This window comes from Berghia stephanieae, chromosome 3 (genome assembly GCF_034508935.2).
Source record: "Berghia stephanieae isolate SIO BIC M18660-M18661 chromosome 3, UCSD_Bste_1.3, whole genome shotgun sequence".
Taxonomy (NCBI): Eukaryota; Metazoa; Mollusca; class Gastropoda; order Nudibranchia; family Aeolidiidae; genus Berghia; species Berghia stephanieae.
Window position 1 is genome coordinate 39,626,980 of NC_088362.1, and position 19,631 is coordinate 39,646,610.

The 19,631-nt window shown below is 35.3% G+C and overlaps 1 protein-coding gene and 1 long non-coding RNA gene across 3 annotated transcripts in view; both read right to left on the minus strand.

Moving 5' to 3' along the window:
* Positions 1-19,631, minus strand: part of LOC144967703 (uncharacterized) — a 62,315-nt gene that overhangs the window by 34,791 nt on the left and 7,893 nt on the right. For both annotated transcript variants that reach the window (XM_078905246.1, XM_078905245.1), the window contains exons 3-9: positions 17,764-17,832; positions 16,121-16,195; positions 15,226-15,343; positions 12,612-12,727; positions 11,656-11,914; positions 8,398-8,476; positions 6,775-6,962 (exon numbers count right to left, since the gene is read on the minus strand). In XM_078905246.1, the coding sequence (XP_078761372.1) occupies positions 6,775-6,962; positions 8,398-8,476; positions 11,656-11,914; positions 12,612-12,727; positions 15,226-15,343; positions 16,121-16,195; positions 17,764-17,832 (904 nt within the window). The remainder of the gene's footprint in view (positions 1-6,774; positions 6,963-8,397; positions 8,477-11,655; positions 11,915-12,611; positions 12,728-15,225; positions 15,344-16,120; positions 16,196-17,763; positions 17,833-19,631) is intronic.
* Positions 1,207-5,555, minus strand: LOC144967705 (uncharacterized). The gene is made up of 3 exons (XR_013644455.1): positions 5,419-5,555; positions 3,963-4,199; positions 1,207-1,331 (listed from the first exon to the last, which is right to left on the minus strand). It is a non-coding gene; the product is annotated as an uncharacterized LOC144967705 (long non-coding RNA).

Below are 19,631 nucleotides of genomic sequence, written 5' to 3' on the forward strand. Positions count from 1 at the left end.
GGTGGTGGCAAAAGTGATGTGGTGGTGGTTGTGGCAGTGACAATGCTGTGATGGCAGTTGTAGAAGTGATGATGTCATGATGTTGATGGTAAGAGATGCTGATAAAGTTGTGATGGTGATATCTGCTAGCCCAGTACATCAGTTATGAGAAAGTTTTGAGATAAAATATCTAGGAGAGTGGTCTTCAATTCAATAGATGACAAATTGCAACAATAGCAAGATATTTTCCATATATGTTATCTAATGATCTATATATCCCTCTCTCTTTTTTTTTGAGCATTCACTACTACTACTACTACTCCTACTATTACTTCTATATACTACTAATACTATTACTTTGGTCAAATGATGGGAAATTCGCAAAGTATGTAATATGCAGAGACAAGTTAAATACTTCTAAAATGGTTCTAAAAAATTCATTTTGAACCAAATACCGGTCTTAAAGCTGCCCACTTTGTAATCCAAGACTCGTACAAAATAATAAAGAAAAAAAAAAGATCATTATAAATTTTATAAATCAAAATAGAGTAATTTAGTAATTATAAAGGGAAATAACCCATTTAAGTTTAAGTTAATTAGCAATACAGTTTTTAATTGAAGGCTTCATAGATGTTGGTTCAATTAAATTTTCACTTAGAATTTTCTATTTAATAAGTGGCAAAAGTTTAAATGTGCTCTGAGACTATTTAAAGTATAAAACAAGCTTATATGCATAATTCTATGCAAATCCTCAAAAATGTATTAGAAAAATATTGGTGAAAACCGGCATCATATAAGCAACTGAAATGATAATTATAGTATTAAATGTGATGCATCATTCATTCAGAAACACGGTCAACGACATGTGTGTATCAATGCATCAAATGTATCATCAATATCATTCACATCACAGATCTTTTAAAAAATCGTATTAAATCCACTAAAATCGTATCCGCGTATTCGGGGTCCAAAAATCGTACTAAAATACGATTAATTGTACTGGTTGGCAGGTCTGGTGAAGTTGCCTAATCAGCTGTTGCAGATTGATCAGCAATTTCTTGCCAGATCCCAGCTTTTGCCGAAGGCGATGAAGAGCTGAAGACCGTGCAGATGCTGTTGGCACAGTAGGTGCATTTGATGTTACAGGGACTACAGCTGCTTTCGCTTTCTCCTTTTTGGAATGGTAGTATGCCCTGTTCTTCTCCTTCTCCCTCCTCTTTTTCTGGGAGGACATATTAGCTCTCCGTTTATGCTGAGCCAGCCTGTTGTTCTCTCGTCTTTGCTCAACGACTTGCTGGGTGGCCCTTGTTGAAGGTTTTGGGGCAGGTTTCTTTTCCTTAGACACACCATCCCTGAAAGAGACAATGACAAAAAGAATTAATGTAAGCGGAATCATGTCTTATCACATGAGTTTTTCTAAAATATTATGTTTAACATCTGCAACGATTAATGTTAAAACTCATGACAAGGAGACACATTAACAATCCCACCCCCAGTTCAGCAATATGGCAGTATTGCAATATTAATTAAACAAGGAAAAAAGAAAAGAGCTGCCGCCTACTATCTGGATACCAAAATAAATCATGTCCCTCAAATTGCACCATATCCTTAGACCCATTCACTTCAATTGATAGCACTGGTCCTGCGGTGTTATGCAAATCTTAAAACTATGCGAACCCAAACCAAAAATTACAGGTCTATGTATGTCCTGTCATCCAGCTATTTGACCAAAAAAGGCTTAACCATAAAAACACCAACATATTGCACAGATAGTGTATTGTTCTTGTTTAAAAAAAAAAAAAGAATATTAATCTGTTGTTTTACTTCTGTTCCATATACAAATCATTCTGTCACAGGTTATGGCAAACAATTATATCACCAAAAAAGAATTTATCAATCGGAAGCCACGATATAATAATAATCTTCTGGAAACAACCCACTAAACTCAAGAAAACCACTTCTTCCAAAAAGGTAATTTTCAGTCCCAGACAGGCTATGGCTGAGACAGAGACACCTGGTCTGGTCCCCCAATAACACATAAATGACAACTTGGACCATCAGTTGAAAGTTTTGGAATAAGAGTCATGGAGACCTGGCTAAATTGCAGGAGATTGCAGCTTTACTGACATATGTACTACAGTAACTGTAACAGTGACTAGATTTATTTTTATTTGCTTTGGTGTAATAATTGTATCTAAGAAGGTAGAAATTCCAATCCAGTGGGGTGTTACAACCTTTTCAGACATTGACATAATAAAGGACCCCTAAAATGTATGTTAACATTCCTTTGAACCTACACTGATACAAGAGCAGGGTCCAAAAAAAATAAAAAAATAGGACTGGAGTGCAATCATATTTCACTGATTTATAATGGGGAAAAATGATCAAAGATGATTCAATTTAGTTATCACCAAACACAAAATCTGTAACAAATAGTGAAAATATAAATAAGAAAAAAAACAACAAAGTATATTCTAGGCTTACATGCATACATTTTATGCAAATCCCAAATAAGTACAACCAGTATTAGCAAAAAGTGGCTTTCTTATAACCAAATGACATAAAAGAAATACACTGGAGCTCGGTCGTAAGCTCATTCCAAGCATAAATGCTCATTACTCCCTGGCTCGCGTTATAACCAATTTGCAAAGGAAGGAACCACATATTATTTTGGCCCTTTAAATACATGTTAATCCTTCAAAATGATATACACGGTGGTGGACTTCATACTGAAGTGTCGACATAACTCCGCAATCGTTGCCTCATTCTTCTCCACTTCTATGGTGGAGATTTTCTTATTTGATATTGATAATGTTGTTATTGTAATGAGTTGAAATTAGGTATGGTGACGGTATGATTTTGGCCAAAAGTTTGCCGAAAACTTAAGATTGAAACCAACAGACAAGTTGTTGTGATCATGGTGATCACGTTGAACAGTGCCGATAGGTACAATACATTGTATACGATCTGTACTGCTGTTTTGTTTGTTTTTTAAGGGTTTTACGGCGCTTGCAACACATTTAGGTTATATTAGCGCCAGTAAAAAGGAAGAAAATGGGATAGTAAAGAGTTCTAGAATTACAATTAAAGTACCCAAGAAAAAGTAAGACAAAGGGGAACTGAGAACAAATAGGGATCAGATGTAGATTCCAAGAGCATACCACCAATGTACTTAGTTTGAAATCACCTACAAGTCTCATCCAGACACAAGCACAAAATCCAACAAAGAGGAATACACTCAAATGCTTACATTATACATTCAAAATAAAAATAATAATACATAACAGAGAGATGATTTACAAGGAAAAAAATATCATCTCCCAAAACAATAACTATGCATTTGACTGTTTCCCTCCCAGCTAGGACTCCGGCCAGAGCCAGGACAAAACCAAGTAATCTCATTCCAAGACAAAGACAGAAAGCATTTTGGAAAACAGATATAAGGGGATAGAAGACACAGTATGTACCTCCCTGCCCGCTATGGGAGGTCAGGAGATCTGTACTGCAATGAGGTTACTGATTTAAGATATTTCATCATGAATTTGCGTACATAGTTATAATTTCAATCAAATTGCTCAGTTTTTGGTGGACTAAGAACAATGTTTACAACTACTGGTTTGAGTTTACCATACTTGTGTAAAATATTGCAATAGTGGACAAGAAAATCAACTTCGTTTAATTGGAACTGCGGTTAGTCGCAACACTTTCGCTGATTCCAGGGTGTTGCTATTTTCCAGACTGGACTATTTCTATTAGTTGTTGCTAACTTAAAATGTCTTGTAGCCTGGTTTAAGATCAGAGACATCTTGAGAATACGAACTTCCACCATTGCGGAGCAATTGAATAAAAACTATGCACCTGTGTCGCGGTCACTGCAAACATGTGAATAGTATTATCAGTGTGAGAGATACGCTCCAACCGCTTAAGAAAAATTGACAGGAAATTATAAGACTGTAGGTCTCAGTCCAAGCATTACAACATACCTCTTTTTCTTTTCTTCTCGAACACGGCGTATTAATTTCTGCTGCTCCTTTTTCTCATCAAACTGGCCCGGCACTCCCTTAAACACTCCCGTTCCTTTGCTTTGAAAGCTGCAGCCATTACGGAATCCAAGATTTTCACTCGATACCTCAAATTTGATGCCTTTTTCTTGTCTACACTGGAGGCCTCACCATCAAGGTCATCAAACAGCTTTTTGCAAGCTGCCCTTTTAGGCCGATCTGTGAATCAAAAGAAAACAGGAGTACTTATAAGATACTGTGGTAAAAACAAAGATACCAAGCTATTCATATTAGCTAAGACTAAGACATAGTGTGCACTTAAGGGAAAAGTTAAATATAGATGTTTAACCACCAGACTGGTGATGTGAGAAATTAGGTGAAATATGCTTTTACATGAGCTTATTGCCCAATACAAGTAGATACATGATCACAGCTACACCATAACATTTCAAGTCACAAGTCAACCACCTAAAAGATTATAAGTAAATAGTGACAAATAAGGGGTGTCAAATTCAAACAAGTAAAAAATAGCAGTAAAATGATCTTATTTGAAATATAAAAACCAATAAAAAATCAAAACAAAAGAGTGTCATTACTTATTCATATTCTAACAAAAGACCAAGACTACCAACCTGGCAGTACCTGTTTTTCCATAACAGACTTGAAACAAACAAAAAAAACAAAAAGCCAAGACAATGTACGACAAGTGACATAAAAAAAATCATGTCACTTGATCCATGTGGAGTACAAGTCTTAATCCATGACCAATAAGCAAACTCTCAAATAAAAATGAAGTTGAAGACATATATTTGGAAATAATATACAAGATATTCGCTATGAGAAACAACCCCTACCTATATAAATATGATACAGAAATGAAAGAAGGCTATGACTCAGCTTGTATGACAAAATGACAAAAAACAAAGACAACGTACGACAAGTGACATAAAAAAAATCATGTCACTTGATCCACGTGGAGTACAAGTCTTAATCCATGACCAATAAGCAAACTCTCAAATAAAAATGAAGTTGAAGACATATATTTGGAAATAATTCACAAGATATTCACTATGAGTAACAACCCCTGCCTATAAATATGATACAAGACTGTAGGCTATGACTCAGCTTGTATGATATAGTGACAAAAAAAACAAAGGCACCGTACGACAAATGACATAAAAAAAATCATGTCACTTGATCCACGTGGTAGTACAAGGCTAAAATCACGAATTACACCAATATCACCCTATAAAAAAATTGAAGACTGCATGCACTTGGGATTATTTCTTAAAATAAATGTTGCCTTGTAAAAAAAATTCCTACATACAAATATTTTGAAAGAGTCATTGCCGAGGACTCGATTGTACGATACAATGACACAAAGAGAATAACATGTGTACGACAATATGACCGAGTCATAAAATAGTGTCATACTTACCCATCAAGGTTTTTGAGAGCAGACAGCAGGTTCTTAAAGCGATCGATGACGTCCGGGTGATAAGTGAAACAAAAATGCTTTGTCCTGACACGTGCAATCGGTAGGAAGCGAGTTTTCAACTTTGTTTTAATAAAGATTTCTTCCTTGTGCGACAGTCATCCAACACGTACGACGTGAAGCTCTGAGAATGACCGAAACTGTGTGTGCTCACGATTTTTATACTCTTTGACGAAATGAAACGGAAGTAGTTCTTTTTAATTAACTTAGGCACAGTTTTCCACTGATCGGAACTGTTAAGTACCGATGGAAAGCTATTTGTACGAGTTAATTGATGAAAACTTGTACGGCGGAAAGTGACCGAAACGAAGTTACAATATTTTGAAATATCGTAAAATTAATTTTTTTTACCCATAGTAATTATATACCCCACTCTATTAACTCTATTGTGAAGGAAGTAATAGGACTGGCCATAAACACATTCTAAATCGACGCCTTTACAGTAAAAAATGAGTCCTTGTTGAGCCCTGACAATAACCGAAACATCGTCGTACGAAGTCAATATTTTCAAACGACCGAATATAATTAATATCTGATTAAAATTCAATTTTTCAGATTTGAACAATATATTTTACATTTAATTCTAATCTATAAATAGATTTGGACGAATAGAAGGTGACCAAATTGCGAAAATAGAATCTAAAATGTCACCTAGTTCAAACAGTGACAAAAATGTGACTACAAAAATCAGATATTTTAATACATAATTCATTTATTTGCTAAGAAGACAAATAGGTAGAAAATAGATATTATTCCCATTATTCCCTTGGCCTATTTACTTCACTTCATTACAAGTTTCATTTTTTTTAAATGTCAGATTTTATTAAAAGGAGGACTTCTCTTGTGCCACTCCCACTGTGCGCACCTTTTGAGAATGAGTCATATGGTTTTTGTTTCAATCAATTTTCTCAGTCTGTGTTGGAATAAGAACAATATTTACAACTGGTCTGAGTTTACCATATATTATGTGTAAAATGTTGCAATAATGGACAGGAAACTCCACTTCGGTCAATTACAACTTCAGTTTATCGCAACATTTTTGCTTATCCCAAGGTGTTGCGATTATCCGGAGTGGACTGTAATATATAAAAAGGAAGAATTAATACAACCCGACTCCTTATGGATTGCTCTAATTGTTTGCCTGACTCTTAATCAGTCTTATAAGTGACAAAATATATTTCACATTGAAACTTATTAAAAACTTGTTACAGGCATTAGAATTTATTTGTAGACCTGCAGTTTTTTTTTTTTAATTCTGGATATAATTTTTCAAACAAATAACAAAGCAAAACAACTTACTGCCATGATGACCTTCCTCTTCTTCATACTTAAGACAACACCCAATGCTGCAAACATGGTGATGGCCACAGGCAACAATGGCAAAAAGTGAGAGTCTAGGCCATAGTCATGTAAGACAGGATAACAGAGCAAAGTACAAGCCACACCTCCCAACCAGCGCACACTTATCATCATAGTGTAGGAAAGACCTATTGCGGAAATAAGTTGAGAAAAACAGAATCAAATTCTTTGGTCTTTGTCATATATGACACAGGTTAAAGAATATTCATTAAATATCCATAATTTTTATCACCGAGTTCAGTTGTTAGACATCAGGTGCAAGAAAAATAAAAGGAAAGTTAAGAAGTCTCTAGCTGCCAATATATGATTCGTCTGAAATGTTACTACAATCAAACCCAATTCACGAAAATATGTTTAAAAATTTAAATTCCGAAATTGTTACAATAAACACGTTGTGTAATTACCTTACCAAAGATTTGGGACATAATTCTAAAATTTTGATGTGATCTGTCCTCCAATTTTGATTTTTAGTGTACGCAGCCTTTTATTCCATGATCATGATCCACTTGATTTGATTTTCTAATGTCTGGAATAGTGACTCATTTCCATGCATTTTTAATTGACTCTGATTTGTGTATTATTGTGTAAACCATATATGACCCTTATAAAGCATGTTGCCATCATTGACTCAATGTAGGCTATTTATCTTTAGAAATATCAAATGTAATTTCTACATTGTATTGAAAATTATGTTACATTATTAGAAGGAAAACTTTTTCCAGACTTTGTCACCATCAGTCATTTGCTTTTCACAAAGATTGGGTGAATTGCTACATAGGTAACACTTTAATGCTAAAAACAAGATAAAAGTTTGGAAATTTTTGATATCGTGATTTTTTAAAACGACTTTGGTATAATGATCATAGTTTCTGACCAATAGAGAATTTTTAAACAAGCTTGGCAAGTTTTAACTTAAGGTCCTTGTTGCTTGTAAATTTTCAAATGGTTCTGATTTCTGCATCATACTTTTTTTCCCCATTTTTATTTTCCTTGCCCTCCATATAATAATTTTAAAAACTCGAAGGAAAATTAATGAATTAATCAAATAATCATATTCTTTTTTTTTTTCAATTAATTTCAAAATAAAATAAATGACCAGATGGCATTATGCTTCCTATTCAAAGACATTTAAGAAAATATTAAAGGCCATTTTAGCATTTAATAATTCAAAGATAAAATAAAAGAATGAAATGAATAATATTTCATTTTTCTTAGAAGTTTCAAAATAAAATAAATTACCCGATGACATGATGCTGTTATAATTTCTAAGACATTAAAATACAAATTAAAGGCCATAAAAAAAAAAATAATAATAACTATAACAGAAAAAAGCGTTGTTTTTTAATATTAGTTTTGAGGAGCTTTCATTTTGTTCCTGAACATACAAAACGCTAAGACAATATTAAAACAATCATTAACAATAACTTTTTTTAATGTGAGGAACCTATATATCATGAATGAAATTATACCAATGACAAGAAATAATAATTCTAAAAAAAAAAAGAATACAGCAAACAAGACTCTGCACTAATTATATCACATAATAATAATCCCCAAGCTTACCTAGATATTCAAAAATCTGCCGTATACTGAGCAAGGATAACAAAAACAATGTCAGGGACAACATGAAAATCAGATGAACCTGTAGAAAGACAGAATTTCAAACAGTCTTTTAATGAGAGGCTGTAAATCTGGGGCTGTGTATATATATAAAATCAAAAAAATTGCAACCAAATTCACAAATTTTGCAAGCAAAAAAACAAAAAAACAACAAAATTTGCAAAATAATTGCGATTGATTTTCGTAAAAACTGACAATAAGTTCACGAAAGGGAAAACTGTTGTGAGCCGCAGTAATTGGTAGAGAGAGATTTAACTAAATTATGATCACAATAAAAGGCTTATAAGTTTTTTAAAAATCCTCCCCAACATCGTCCTGCATTCACTCCCCAGCGACGTCCAACCTCTCATAGCCCGGGGTTCACTCCCTTCTAGTGTCCGCCTATCATAGTCCCAGGTTCATTTCCCACTGGAGTCCATATTCTGTGGTTCTGCATTCAATTCCCACTGGAGTCCTTATTCTGTGGTTCTGCATTCAATTCCCATTGGAGTCCATATTCTGTGGTTCTGCATTCAATTCCCACTGGAGTCCTTATTCTGTGGTTCTGCATTCAATTCCCATTGGAGTCCATATTCTGTGGTTCTGCATTCAATTCCCACTGGAGTCCATATTCTGTGGTTCTGCATTCAATTCCCACTGGAGTCCATATTCTGTGGTTTTGCATTCAATTCCCACTGGAGTCCATATTCTGTGGTTCTGCATTCAATTCCCACTGGAGTCCATATTCTGTGGTTCTGCATTCAATTCCCACTGAAGTCCATATTCTATGGTTCTGTATTCAATTCCCACTGGTGTCCACCTCCCACAGTCCCAGGTTCACTCCCCAGTGGTGTCCACCTCCCATAGCCTCAGGTCTTCTCCCACTGGAGTCCATATCCTGTGGTTCCACAATCACTCCTCAGTGGTGTCCACCTCTCATAGCCTCGGGTTCATTTCCCACTGGTATTCATCTCCCATAATCCCGGGTTCATTCCCCACTAGTGTCCACCTTCCAGGTTCACTCCCCACTGGAATCCATATCCTGTGGTTCCACGATCACTCCCTGGTGACATCCACCTCCCATAGTCCAAAATTCACTCTCCACTGGTGTCCTTATCTCAAAGTTACAAGTTTACTCTTCTTATGTGTCCATATCTCACAGTCCTGGCTTTACCCTCCACTGGTTTCAACATCCCATAGTCCCAAGTTTACTCCTCACTTGTGTATCTATACTATATTTAGTTCTTACTAATGTCCACCTCATATAGTTTTGGTTCACTCCTTGCTGCAATCCACCTCACATTGTTCTGGGTGTCTATCTCAAAAAGTGGGTACATTTCTCTCTTGTTCACCCCCCACTTGTCTACATTTTACAGTTTAGTCACTCCTCACCAGTGTTACCAGCCCATAGTCCCAGGTTTACTCCTCACTGATATTCACATCCCAAAGTCCTGGGTTAACTCTCCATTGGCTATTATATCCCATAGTCCAGGGTGCACCCAGGTTCACTCCCCACTTGTGTCTACATTCCATCTTGTCCTCGAGTTAATTCCCCACTACTATCTACAACCCAGGGTCACAAGGTTTCCTCCCCTCTAATATAGACCCCCCATTACCCTGGGTTTTATCTCCACAGATGTCCATCTCAAATGGTCCCTGGTTCAATCCCCACTGGTGCTCACCAATCAGAGTTCCTGGGTCAATCCTTATTAAACTTCGATTTGTTATATCGTCTGATCAGAAAATAAGCAATCCATTACAGCAGACCTGCCAACCTTCCCAGAATGAAAAGTGTATTCTAAGGACCTAAAGAGTGTATTTTGTCCGAACGTATAGAACAAAGTGCACACTATACAAATATCTATATAAAAGCTAACACCAAAACAAAATTAAAATATAATCTGATCTTCATCATTCAAACACATATTTGCAGCAATCTAGAGTAATTACAAAATTATGTGGTTTGTTGAGAAACTAAACTAAATGAGCATTTTAAATTAGTATAAGGTCAGAAATATTTTTTAAAACAGTATTTCATTTAAATCCCTGTTGCGCATTAAAAATTCGAACACTATGTGGTAAATATGACGGTTCTATCCAATTATTTATGATGCACATACTTACAAAATCTCAAAAATTTTCAAAAAATTGCAAATAGTTGCAGATTTTGTGGCTGATATTTTTGTTTTTTTTGCGGCCACAGGCTATGCAAAAATTCGCCATGCCAGTATATAGAAGACACAGCACATACCTTCCTGCCCACTATGGGAGGTTGAGAACCTCACCCCTGTGGTGGTGGAAGGGATGATGATGAGGTTGTGGTTGTAGTGGTGGCAGTGTTAGGGATGATGCAGTGGTGATTGTAGTAGTAGTGGTGGTAGGGATGATGATGATGTGGTGGTTCAGTGGTAGGGATGATAATGTGGTGGTGGTTGTAGTAGTGGTGGTGTTAGGGATGATCATGTGGTGGTGGTTGTAGTAGTGGTGGTGGTGGTAGGGATAATGATGTGGTGGTGATTGTAGTAGTGGTGGTGGTGGTAAGGATAATGATGTGGTGCTGGTTTTAGTAGTGGTGGTGGTACGGATGATGTAGGAGTGGTTGTAATAGTGATGATGACGTGGTAGTGGTTGTAATAGTGGTGGTGGTGGTAGGGGATGATGATGTGGTGATGGTAGGGATGATGATGTGGTAGTAGTTGTAGTAGTGATAGTGGTTGTGGTAGGGATGATGATGTGGTGGTGATTATAGTAGCGGTAGTGGTTGCAGTAGTGATGGTAGGCATGATTATGTGGTAGTAGTTGTAGTAGTGGTGGTGGGGTGGTGGTAGAGATGATGATGTCGTGTTTGTAGTAGTGGTGGTGGTAGGGATGATGATGTGGTGGTGGTTGTAGTAGTGGTGCTGGTAGGGATGATTTGGAAGTGGTTGTAGTGGTGATGGTAGGGATAATGATGTGGTAGTGGTTGTAGTAGTGGTAATAGTTGAAGTAGTGGTGGTAGGGATGATGTGGTGGTGGTTGTAATTGTATTGGTAGAAGGGCTGTTATTTATTCATAGAAAAATTTGAAAAGGGTGGAATTGTGACAATGATAGGCAGAGCTGAACCACCATTTAGGTGGAAACCGCCTTAGGCAGAAGCTTCTCAGCCCTGCACAATGACCGTGTCCAGAAATTATCAATAAAAGGCAAAATGGGACTGAGACTAGACTAGAATAATTTCTCACCAAAGTCATCCATGTGAAGAATGTATTTGATGACATAACAGTGACAAAGACATAGAGGAAAGGGCCAGCCAATACAAATGCAACCACAGTCAAAATGACCATGGGAACTTGCAAAACGTCCAGATTTTCTTCCACGATGCCAGTGACAGTGATGCCAGCACCAGCAGTACCACTACCACCAGAAGCACTGCTACCATCCATTTTGTGTGATCGGAATGAAGACAAAGTAGGGATGAGATATATCTGTAATTGGACAAACCTGTTGTAATAAAAGAAAGAAAGCCAAAAGTAAGCAGATATATTTCTAACTGGGTCAAATGTAACGTGTGTAATCCAAACAGGTAAATAATATACAATTTGACAGGTGTAACCACATGTAGTTGTAGAAAGATTGGTGTCTTAAATTTTTGTGATTATGGATGGTTAACATAACACAAATGTTTGAATGTTAGTTACAGCTACTTCACTAAGTTTTGCCAGGTAGAACTGGTAAGGATTTGACAGTATCAATAAAGGTCGTACTTCAGAACCATAATAAGGCCTTGCAGTTTATCTTGGTTTTTGTAATAAAATGGAACATGGAGCATTGCTTGCTACCTTAAGATACGACATGAGTTGATAATTAGTACTTTATACAAAATCAAACAGATCTAGCTACCTTCTCACTGCTAGGTGAGCAGGAGGTCAGAAAAAAAATAATCTCCATTGTACCCAGGGTCTATACCAAGCCCTTTGCTATCAATAGAATAGACAGAAGATTTGCTCTGAAATTAATGTCATGTTAACAAATTTAAAAAACAATAGATGTCCCTGTCATTGAATAAGAATAAGAATTGATTAACTTTGAGCCTCTTGTCAAGCCATATATTATCAATATGTTATAAAAGCATCAACACAGCTGCAGACAAAATTATCATTAACAAAAAATAAAAAGAACAGCTGGTTGAATAACTCACCACATAATGGAAAAAATGATGGGAACAAGAGATGGCTTGATGATCGTAGCCAAAGACCAGCACAGCAAACCACAACTCAATAGTGGATACAGCGTAAACAGAACCAACTCTATCAGCTGAACAAGATGGAAATAAATTTGATATTGATGAATAAAGTCACAATTACTTTAAAGCACTGGGTATACTCACAAACTTTATAAACTTATATATGATTTTTTTTTAAAAGGGAGTGGAGAAGTAGGTATAAGAAACCAAGATAATCTATTAATTTTATTCACACATTTTCCTTAATCTTTGGAAGATGAATGAATGCCTCAGAGATTTCCGTTGTCAAAAATATATGATATAAGTATGATATCATGTTCTGTAAAGAGATTTGTTGTTGACATCAGATTTCTATTGTTTGTTTTATTTTTTCAAGCCAGAGAGATGTACAGTTATTGCAAAATTTTATTGAACTAGTGACGGTAAAAACTTAAATTGACTTTTACACATACATACTGTCATGGTCTCAAGTGAGTAAAGTCTTGATGGTGGAGATAAAATATCCACAAAGTACCAAAAGATAAAAATCTTCAAATATATATGAGGAATGGAGCGGCTGGCCGTCCAGCATAGATTGTAGAGAGAAGTGAATGTAGAATGTGAGACCTATCAGCTTTTATAATAAGTGGCTACGTGACAGAATGTAGAACGAAAAGTATTCACTAATTAGAAATTAATTCGAGGGAAGGCTATAAAAGGAAAGACGATCTAATATATGAAGGTAAAGTTTATCTAAGCCTACCGAAATATAACTGGAGTGAGATGAATTCAGTTCTAAATAAAATAAAATTTAATAAGATAATTGTGAACAACCTTTACTGTGACACATACATATACATACATACATACATACGTACGTACATACATACTACTGCTACTGTTGCTTCTGCTGCTGCTACTGCCACTAATGATTATACTAATATCTACATCCCTTATATTTTGTATTTATTTTCCAACAATAGTCTACACATTATATTTCACTTTCTATACTGCATTACACAGTTCCTCCCCGCCTCCCCTCTTTTGACTTGATTAATTGCCCACCTTTTATAAATATCTATTGTTCTATTTCAATTCGTGCTTCCTTACAAAGGAGCATATTATTTCCTGCCCATCAATGTTTTTGTTTATTCATCTTAACAACGCCACTACCACAATATCTCATTCGTTTGTAGTGTTTCGTTCATCCTCTTTTGTTGATAAGGGGAAACCTGAACGTCCATTTTCTGTTTTCAAATATTAAATTGAAGCTTACATTCAATTTCACATTGTTATTTATTAGTTATTGTGTGATATGAGTAAACATGGACTATATCAACCAATATCATAAATACACGTTGCAGAGATGCAAACTTTAAATTTAGCTCAAAGGAATTTCAATGCTGAAAGAGGAATTTCCGCACACAAGAAAAGGGAATTGGGATTATATTTGGCATTGTGTTTACATATTGTATAGTTCTAAACAGATAACTGATTAGAACTATATTATGATATATAAACACAGCACCAAATACAATCCCAAAGTTTCCTTATTTCAAATGAAGTACAGCTCCAATACCTAATGGGAGTGATTGTAGTACTGATGGTAGTGAGGATGATGTGGTGTTGGTTGTTGCAGTAGTAGTGGTAGTGATATGGTGGTGGTGGTGTTTGTAGTTGTAGTAGTAGTGGTAGGGATGATGATGTGGTGGTGGTGGATACAGTAGTAGTGGTAGTGATGATGATGTGGTGGTGGTGGTTGTAGTAGTCGTTAAATAGTGCTAAACACCTTTAAATGACTGTGAGGTGTCTAATCTGGCCCTCTGTAATAAGTTTTCTTCCTCTTTATCATCATCATCATTTTAAGAGGTGTTTATGTATGTGTTTGTGTGTGTGTGTGTGTGTGTGTGTGTGTGTGTGCATGCATGCATGTATATCAGTGTATATATATATAGTTTAATGTATTGTGAAGCGCCAAAGAGCATTATAATGGCAGTGGGCGTTATACAAATATAGTAGTAATAGTAGTGGCAGTGGTAGTAATAGCAGCAGCAGCAGCAGTAGTAGTAGTAGTAGTAGTAGTAGTAGTAGTAGTAGTAGTAGTAGTAGTAGTAGTAGTAGTAGTAGTAGTGTAGTAGTAGTAGTAGTAGTACCAGTACCACCACCACTCCTGTCAATAATACTTTCCAATATTAGATCACATTGTTTATAAGAAAGACACCCCCACTGCTCTCTCCAAGTTTGATTATGATTATAAATATATATATAGAAACATGGCTTTCATCTATGGACACCGATAGTAGTATAGATTTGGCAAATTTTATTATTATTGTATTATTATTTTATTATTGCTTCGTACAGAAAGGATAGAGACACATCATGAGGGAAAAACAAAGGGTGAGGTTTATGTATATACGTGAATGATAGATGGTGTAAAATTGTAAATATAGAGATAGAGAGAGAGAGAGAGAGAGAGAGAGAGAGAGAGAGAGAGAGAGAGAGAGAGAGAGAGACAGAGAGACAGAGAGAGAGAGAGAGAGAGAGAGGGGGGGGGAGGGGGGGGACAACAAAAAGGACTATATCTGCTTACAGCTGCTAGCTGTGGTTCCTCCATTCGGAAAGCCTTAAATTGAATAATGACCCAGCCAGCTGTAAAAATCACAAACATATTAACAGCCACCACTGACACGAAATGCCAACCTGACAACCTGCAGAATGAAAAATAAATACAATTTAAATTCTTTAAGATACATGAGACTAAACCAATTATTGTTTCCAGTACCCTAAAGCTAATTGTGCATGGGATTATCACAGTTGTCTACTAATGAAATAGATTTTTTTTTTACTGAGAATTTTTCACCCAAGATTAAAAACTTCAGCCTAATAAGAATGATCTCAGTAATAAAAAAAATATCATATTTGGTAAACAGAGGCTTAAAATGAAAATACAGTGTCTTTTCCCCTTTGATCATGGTTTATGGTAACTATATCAACTGTTCACCAGTACACACATAATTTGTTCTTTTTCTAAGCCATTGAAATATGAAGTTGTGACAAAAGGTCATTTTTCAATCATTCGAGGCAAAATTACAAAGAAATAAAGGAATGTAAATGTAATGAATTTTGGAATGATCTAGTATTCATCAATTCCTCTGAGTTACATAATCACAAATAATCCCAAAATCTGAGTTAAATCCTATGAGTGGCCATGGCATGCTTATCAGTCATCATCAGACCAGTGGTTTAGGAAGCAACAAGTATCAGAAAAATGCTTTGCATTAATATATTGTATTTCAATTTAGTCCATTATCCTATCTCACACCAAATTTTCCTCTGAAACTTTGTTTCAAAAATTCAGAATCTGGAAGTAAAAATCTGAAGTTGGCTTTTTAAAATAATCTGTAAATAGATGAATTAAATCTGTATCATTGACAGATATGTCCCACTCTTGCATGTTTGCAATGGCTGTTAAATAAGATGCTCACCATAGTAATGGGACAACAGCGGATAGAACATACACATGGGTTGGAATAAAGAAAATCATGAAAATCACAACACATCTGGGGATAGATAAAATAAACAAAAATGAATCAAAGCAGACATACCGTCCCCATATGGTATTCATTAAGTATCCACTGTTGGTTTATATTAACATATGCGTCATTGTCTAGCAGGTAATGCTAGTAAAATAACCTTGAACTTGAAGTAAATTCCACTTATAGCATAGCAAGCAAAATATTTTAAAAGAAAGAAAAAAAACGTTTAAGGCGAAAAAAACCCAATAAAATATAAAGAAAAAAGGTCGCATGTTTTACTCATGACTTTGTCAAATGTTTTGTTTATATAAAAGCAGTAGAAAGAGTTGATCTCCAGCATAAGACAGGCCAATTTCAAAAGATGATTTTTTCCCTTTAAATTGTAAATGTCTCTGACCGAAGACTTTGGTAAATAAAGAAAATTTTCACTCATTGTCTGGCAATTACATAGACTATAAAATTAATCAACCCTCGATTAAACGTGAGCTGGTAGCGATATCCATAGCGCGCATACTAGGTTCGAACCCAGACCATTGAGCTTACTGTTTGGACTCGAACCACTTCAAAGCACAAAACCCCGCCACAATTAGGTTGGACAAAATAAACTGCATGAATTGTTTTGTTGTGACAGAATAGGCACCATGGACTTTCTAAGAATTATATAATTCAAGGGATTCCATTATATCTTTTGTTTAACAATGTTTTTGTTATTTGGTCCCATGGTGAATGGTGGTTTTCTCTAATTTGGTTGGTGTAAAATACATCAGTTCTGCTCTTGTCTTTATGCTGGTACAACAGTTGTATTTTATGACTGAGACTGACAAGCTTGTATGATACTACAATTGTATGGGCCTCAGTCCCTAGCTACAAAGTCAGTAGTGTCTCTCAAGTTGGTGTCATTGTGAAGAGATCATCTTAAACACAAAAAAATATTAGTACAAGGTTTCCCATTCAAAGAGAGTCTCTTATGTTTTTTTGTTTTGTTTTTAAGGGTTTTACTGCGCTTGAAACACATTTAGGTCATATCAGCGCCAGTAAAAAGGAAGAAAATTGGATAGTAAAAAGATTCTAGAATTACAAGACAAAGGGGAATTTGTTCAAAAAGGGAACAGATGTAGATTCCAAGAGTACAACATCAATGTACTTAGTTTGAGATCACTTAAAAGTCTCATCCAAACACCAGCACAAGTCCCCACTAAGAGGAATACACTCAAATGCTAACATTATACATTCAAAATAACAGATATAACAATACATGACAGAGAGATGATTTATAAGGAAAAAAAAATATCATCTCCTAAAATAATAACAATGCATTTGACTGTTTCCCTCCCAGCCAAACACTATAGCCAGGGCCAAGACAAAACTTAGTAATCTCATTCCAAGACAAAGACAGCAAGCAAATTGGAAAACAGATATATGGGGATAGAAGACACAGTAAGTGCCAACCTGCACATTATGGGAGGCTAGGAACCCCAACCAGTGAGTCTCTTACAAAATACACTGAGAGATTTCAGTTACAAAATGATCGATGCATTTAATACAAAGGCAAAACACAGTGAGTATTAAGTGTATCAAAATCATAAACGCACCTTCTACTGTCACCAAGTTGGTTCATTGTTGCTATTACAGCAGTTGCCACAGCAACCATAAACACCAAACTGTAAAGATATAAGTAAAAGTAAATCAACTCGTGGAATATCAGAGAATGAGAAAAGAAACATTCATTATTAATGAATTAAAAGTAGAACAATGGAAATGCCATATTTATTGGGGTTTTTTAAATATAGGGTTGGGGTTAACATTTTTCGAACAGCCCATGTTAAACTGTTACCAACAAGCACAGAATTATTGGCAAATCTAAAAATTATTTTTTTGTCATTAAGCATAAAATTAACTTTAAAGTAACTTACAAACCTTTTATTAATCAAGGGTAATTCTATCACCCATTGATGCAAACGGTTTTTTGAATATCTGCTATGGTATAATGATCGGTCCTTAATTTGAACTTGCCCATGATAATTGCCACCTGGTCACCCTGTTGCCAGGTTCATTTGAACGCAGACATACTTTATTACCGGACTGATTTTATCTTTGATGGCTCAAAAGATTTGTCTCAATCTATGTTAATTTCCACATGACAACAGTATTAGTATAATATTTTTAATAATAGATGAGTGCCTGTTGGTAATAGCCTTCATTCCTCGACAAATATTGCCTAATCACTTGCTCTTGTTTTGTTTTCTTGTTCTCCCTTCTATTTTTTTTTCATGTGAAAGGGTGACCAGTTAGTTCAGATTATGAATGCCTTCCCTCCCCCCACCCACATATATTAAATGGCATCTCCCCTCTTTTCAATCACACCCTCAGAATGAAATGTATTACTTGCAGCAGGGCTGATTTTAATTTTATACACTATGACTATAATCAGAGACAAAGTACATTCATAATTTGTTTCGCGCTATGGCAATAAATGTGAGCAGATGAGTGACAGTTTGTCCGTGTAGACAAAATAGTTAAAGGGTCTCTTGTAAAAATAGGCTGTATAAATCTATTAAATATAATTCCAAAATACTTGATTTTATTGTAAACATTGAGTGCATTTTTTTAAATCAAATTTTAATTCTGATGTCCTATGTTTGCAAAATAATTTTATCTAAACTGTGTTGCTCTATTGTGTATTCAGTGAAAAATAGCTGATTATTAGACTAAGAATTGGAATATTAGAAGGGTGTTTATAATAGTATAAATATAGTGAGCAATAAAGGTTATTAGACACTGTAATTGTTTAACTCTTAAAAATGTTGAGGAGCTAGGTAACAGACCCAATGATCACCCTTAATCTGTCATATATCTAACTGTCTATTTCACACATGAACAGCTTCTCTAAACATTTTAAGTTTAACATGTACCTGAATATTTCCATACATGTCAGAGAACTTGATGCAAGGCTAATGGATAATTTTAAGGGGATTACCTATTATTCATAATTATAAAGACAAAAAAAACATATTCCAAGATAAAACAAAGAGAAAAAGATTGGAAAAAATAATTCAAAAAGTACCTCGTCCAGTAAAACCCTTTCTAATCAAAATTTTGAGCTGTTTCTATTTACAAAATTATATTTATTATATATCTACAGTATATACAGGGTGTCCAGCAGATTATCAGACTTAAAAATCCTACCTCCCCCCAAAAAATCCTACCAAGCAATTTAAAAGCAGGGGTAAGAATGACTGGTCACAAAAAAGGAGGAAATTTTTCATCCTGAAGATCATGACCCATCCATGCAACCATAACCTATAAATTTGAATTTCACTCAAATTTACTGAGATGCGATCCAAAATTTGTCTTGCAGCAATTTCTGACACGACTCGGTGGAATTTCAAAAGTTCAATGTGTAATTTAAACATTTGGTGGTTGTAGTAGGGATGGTGATGTGATGGTTGTAGTAGTAGTG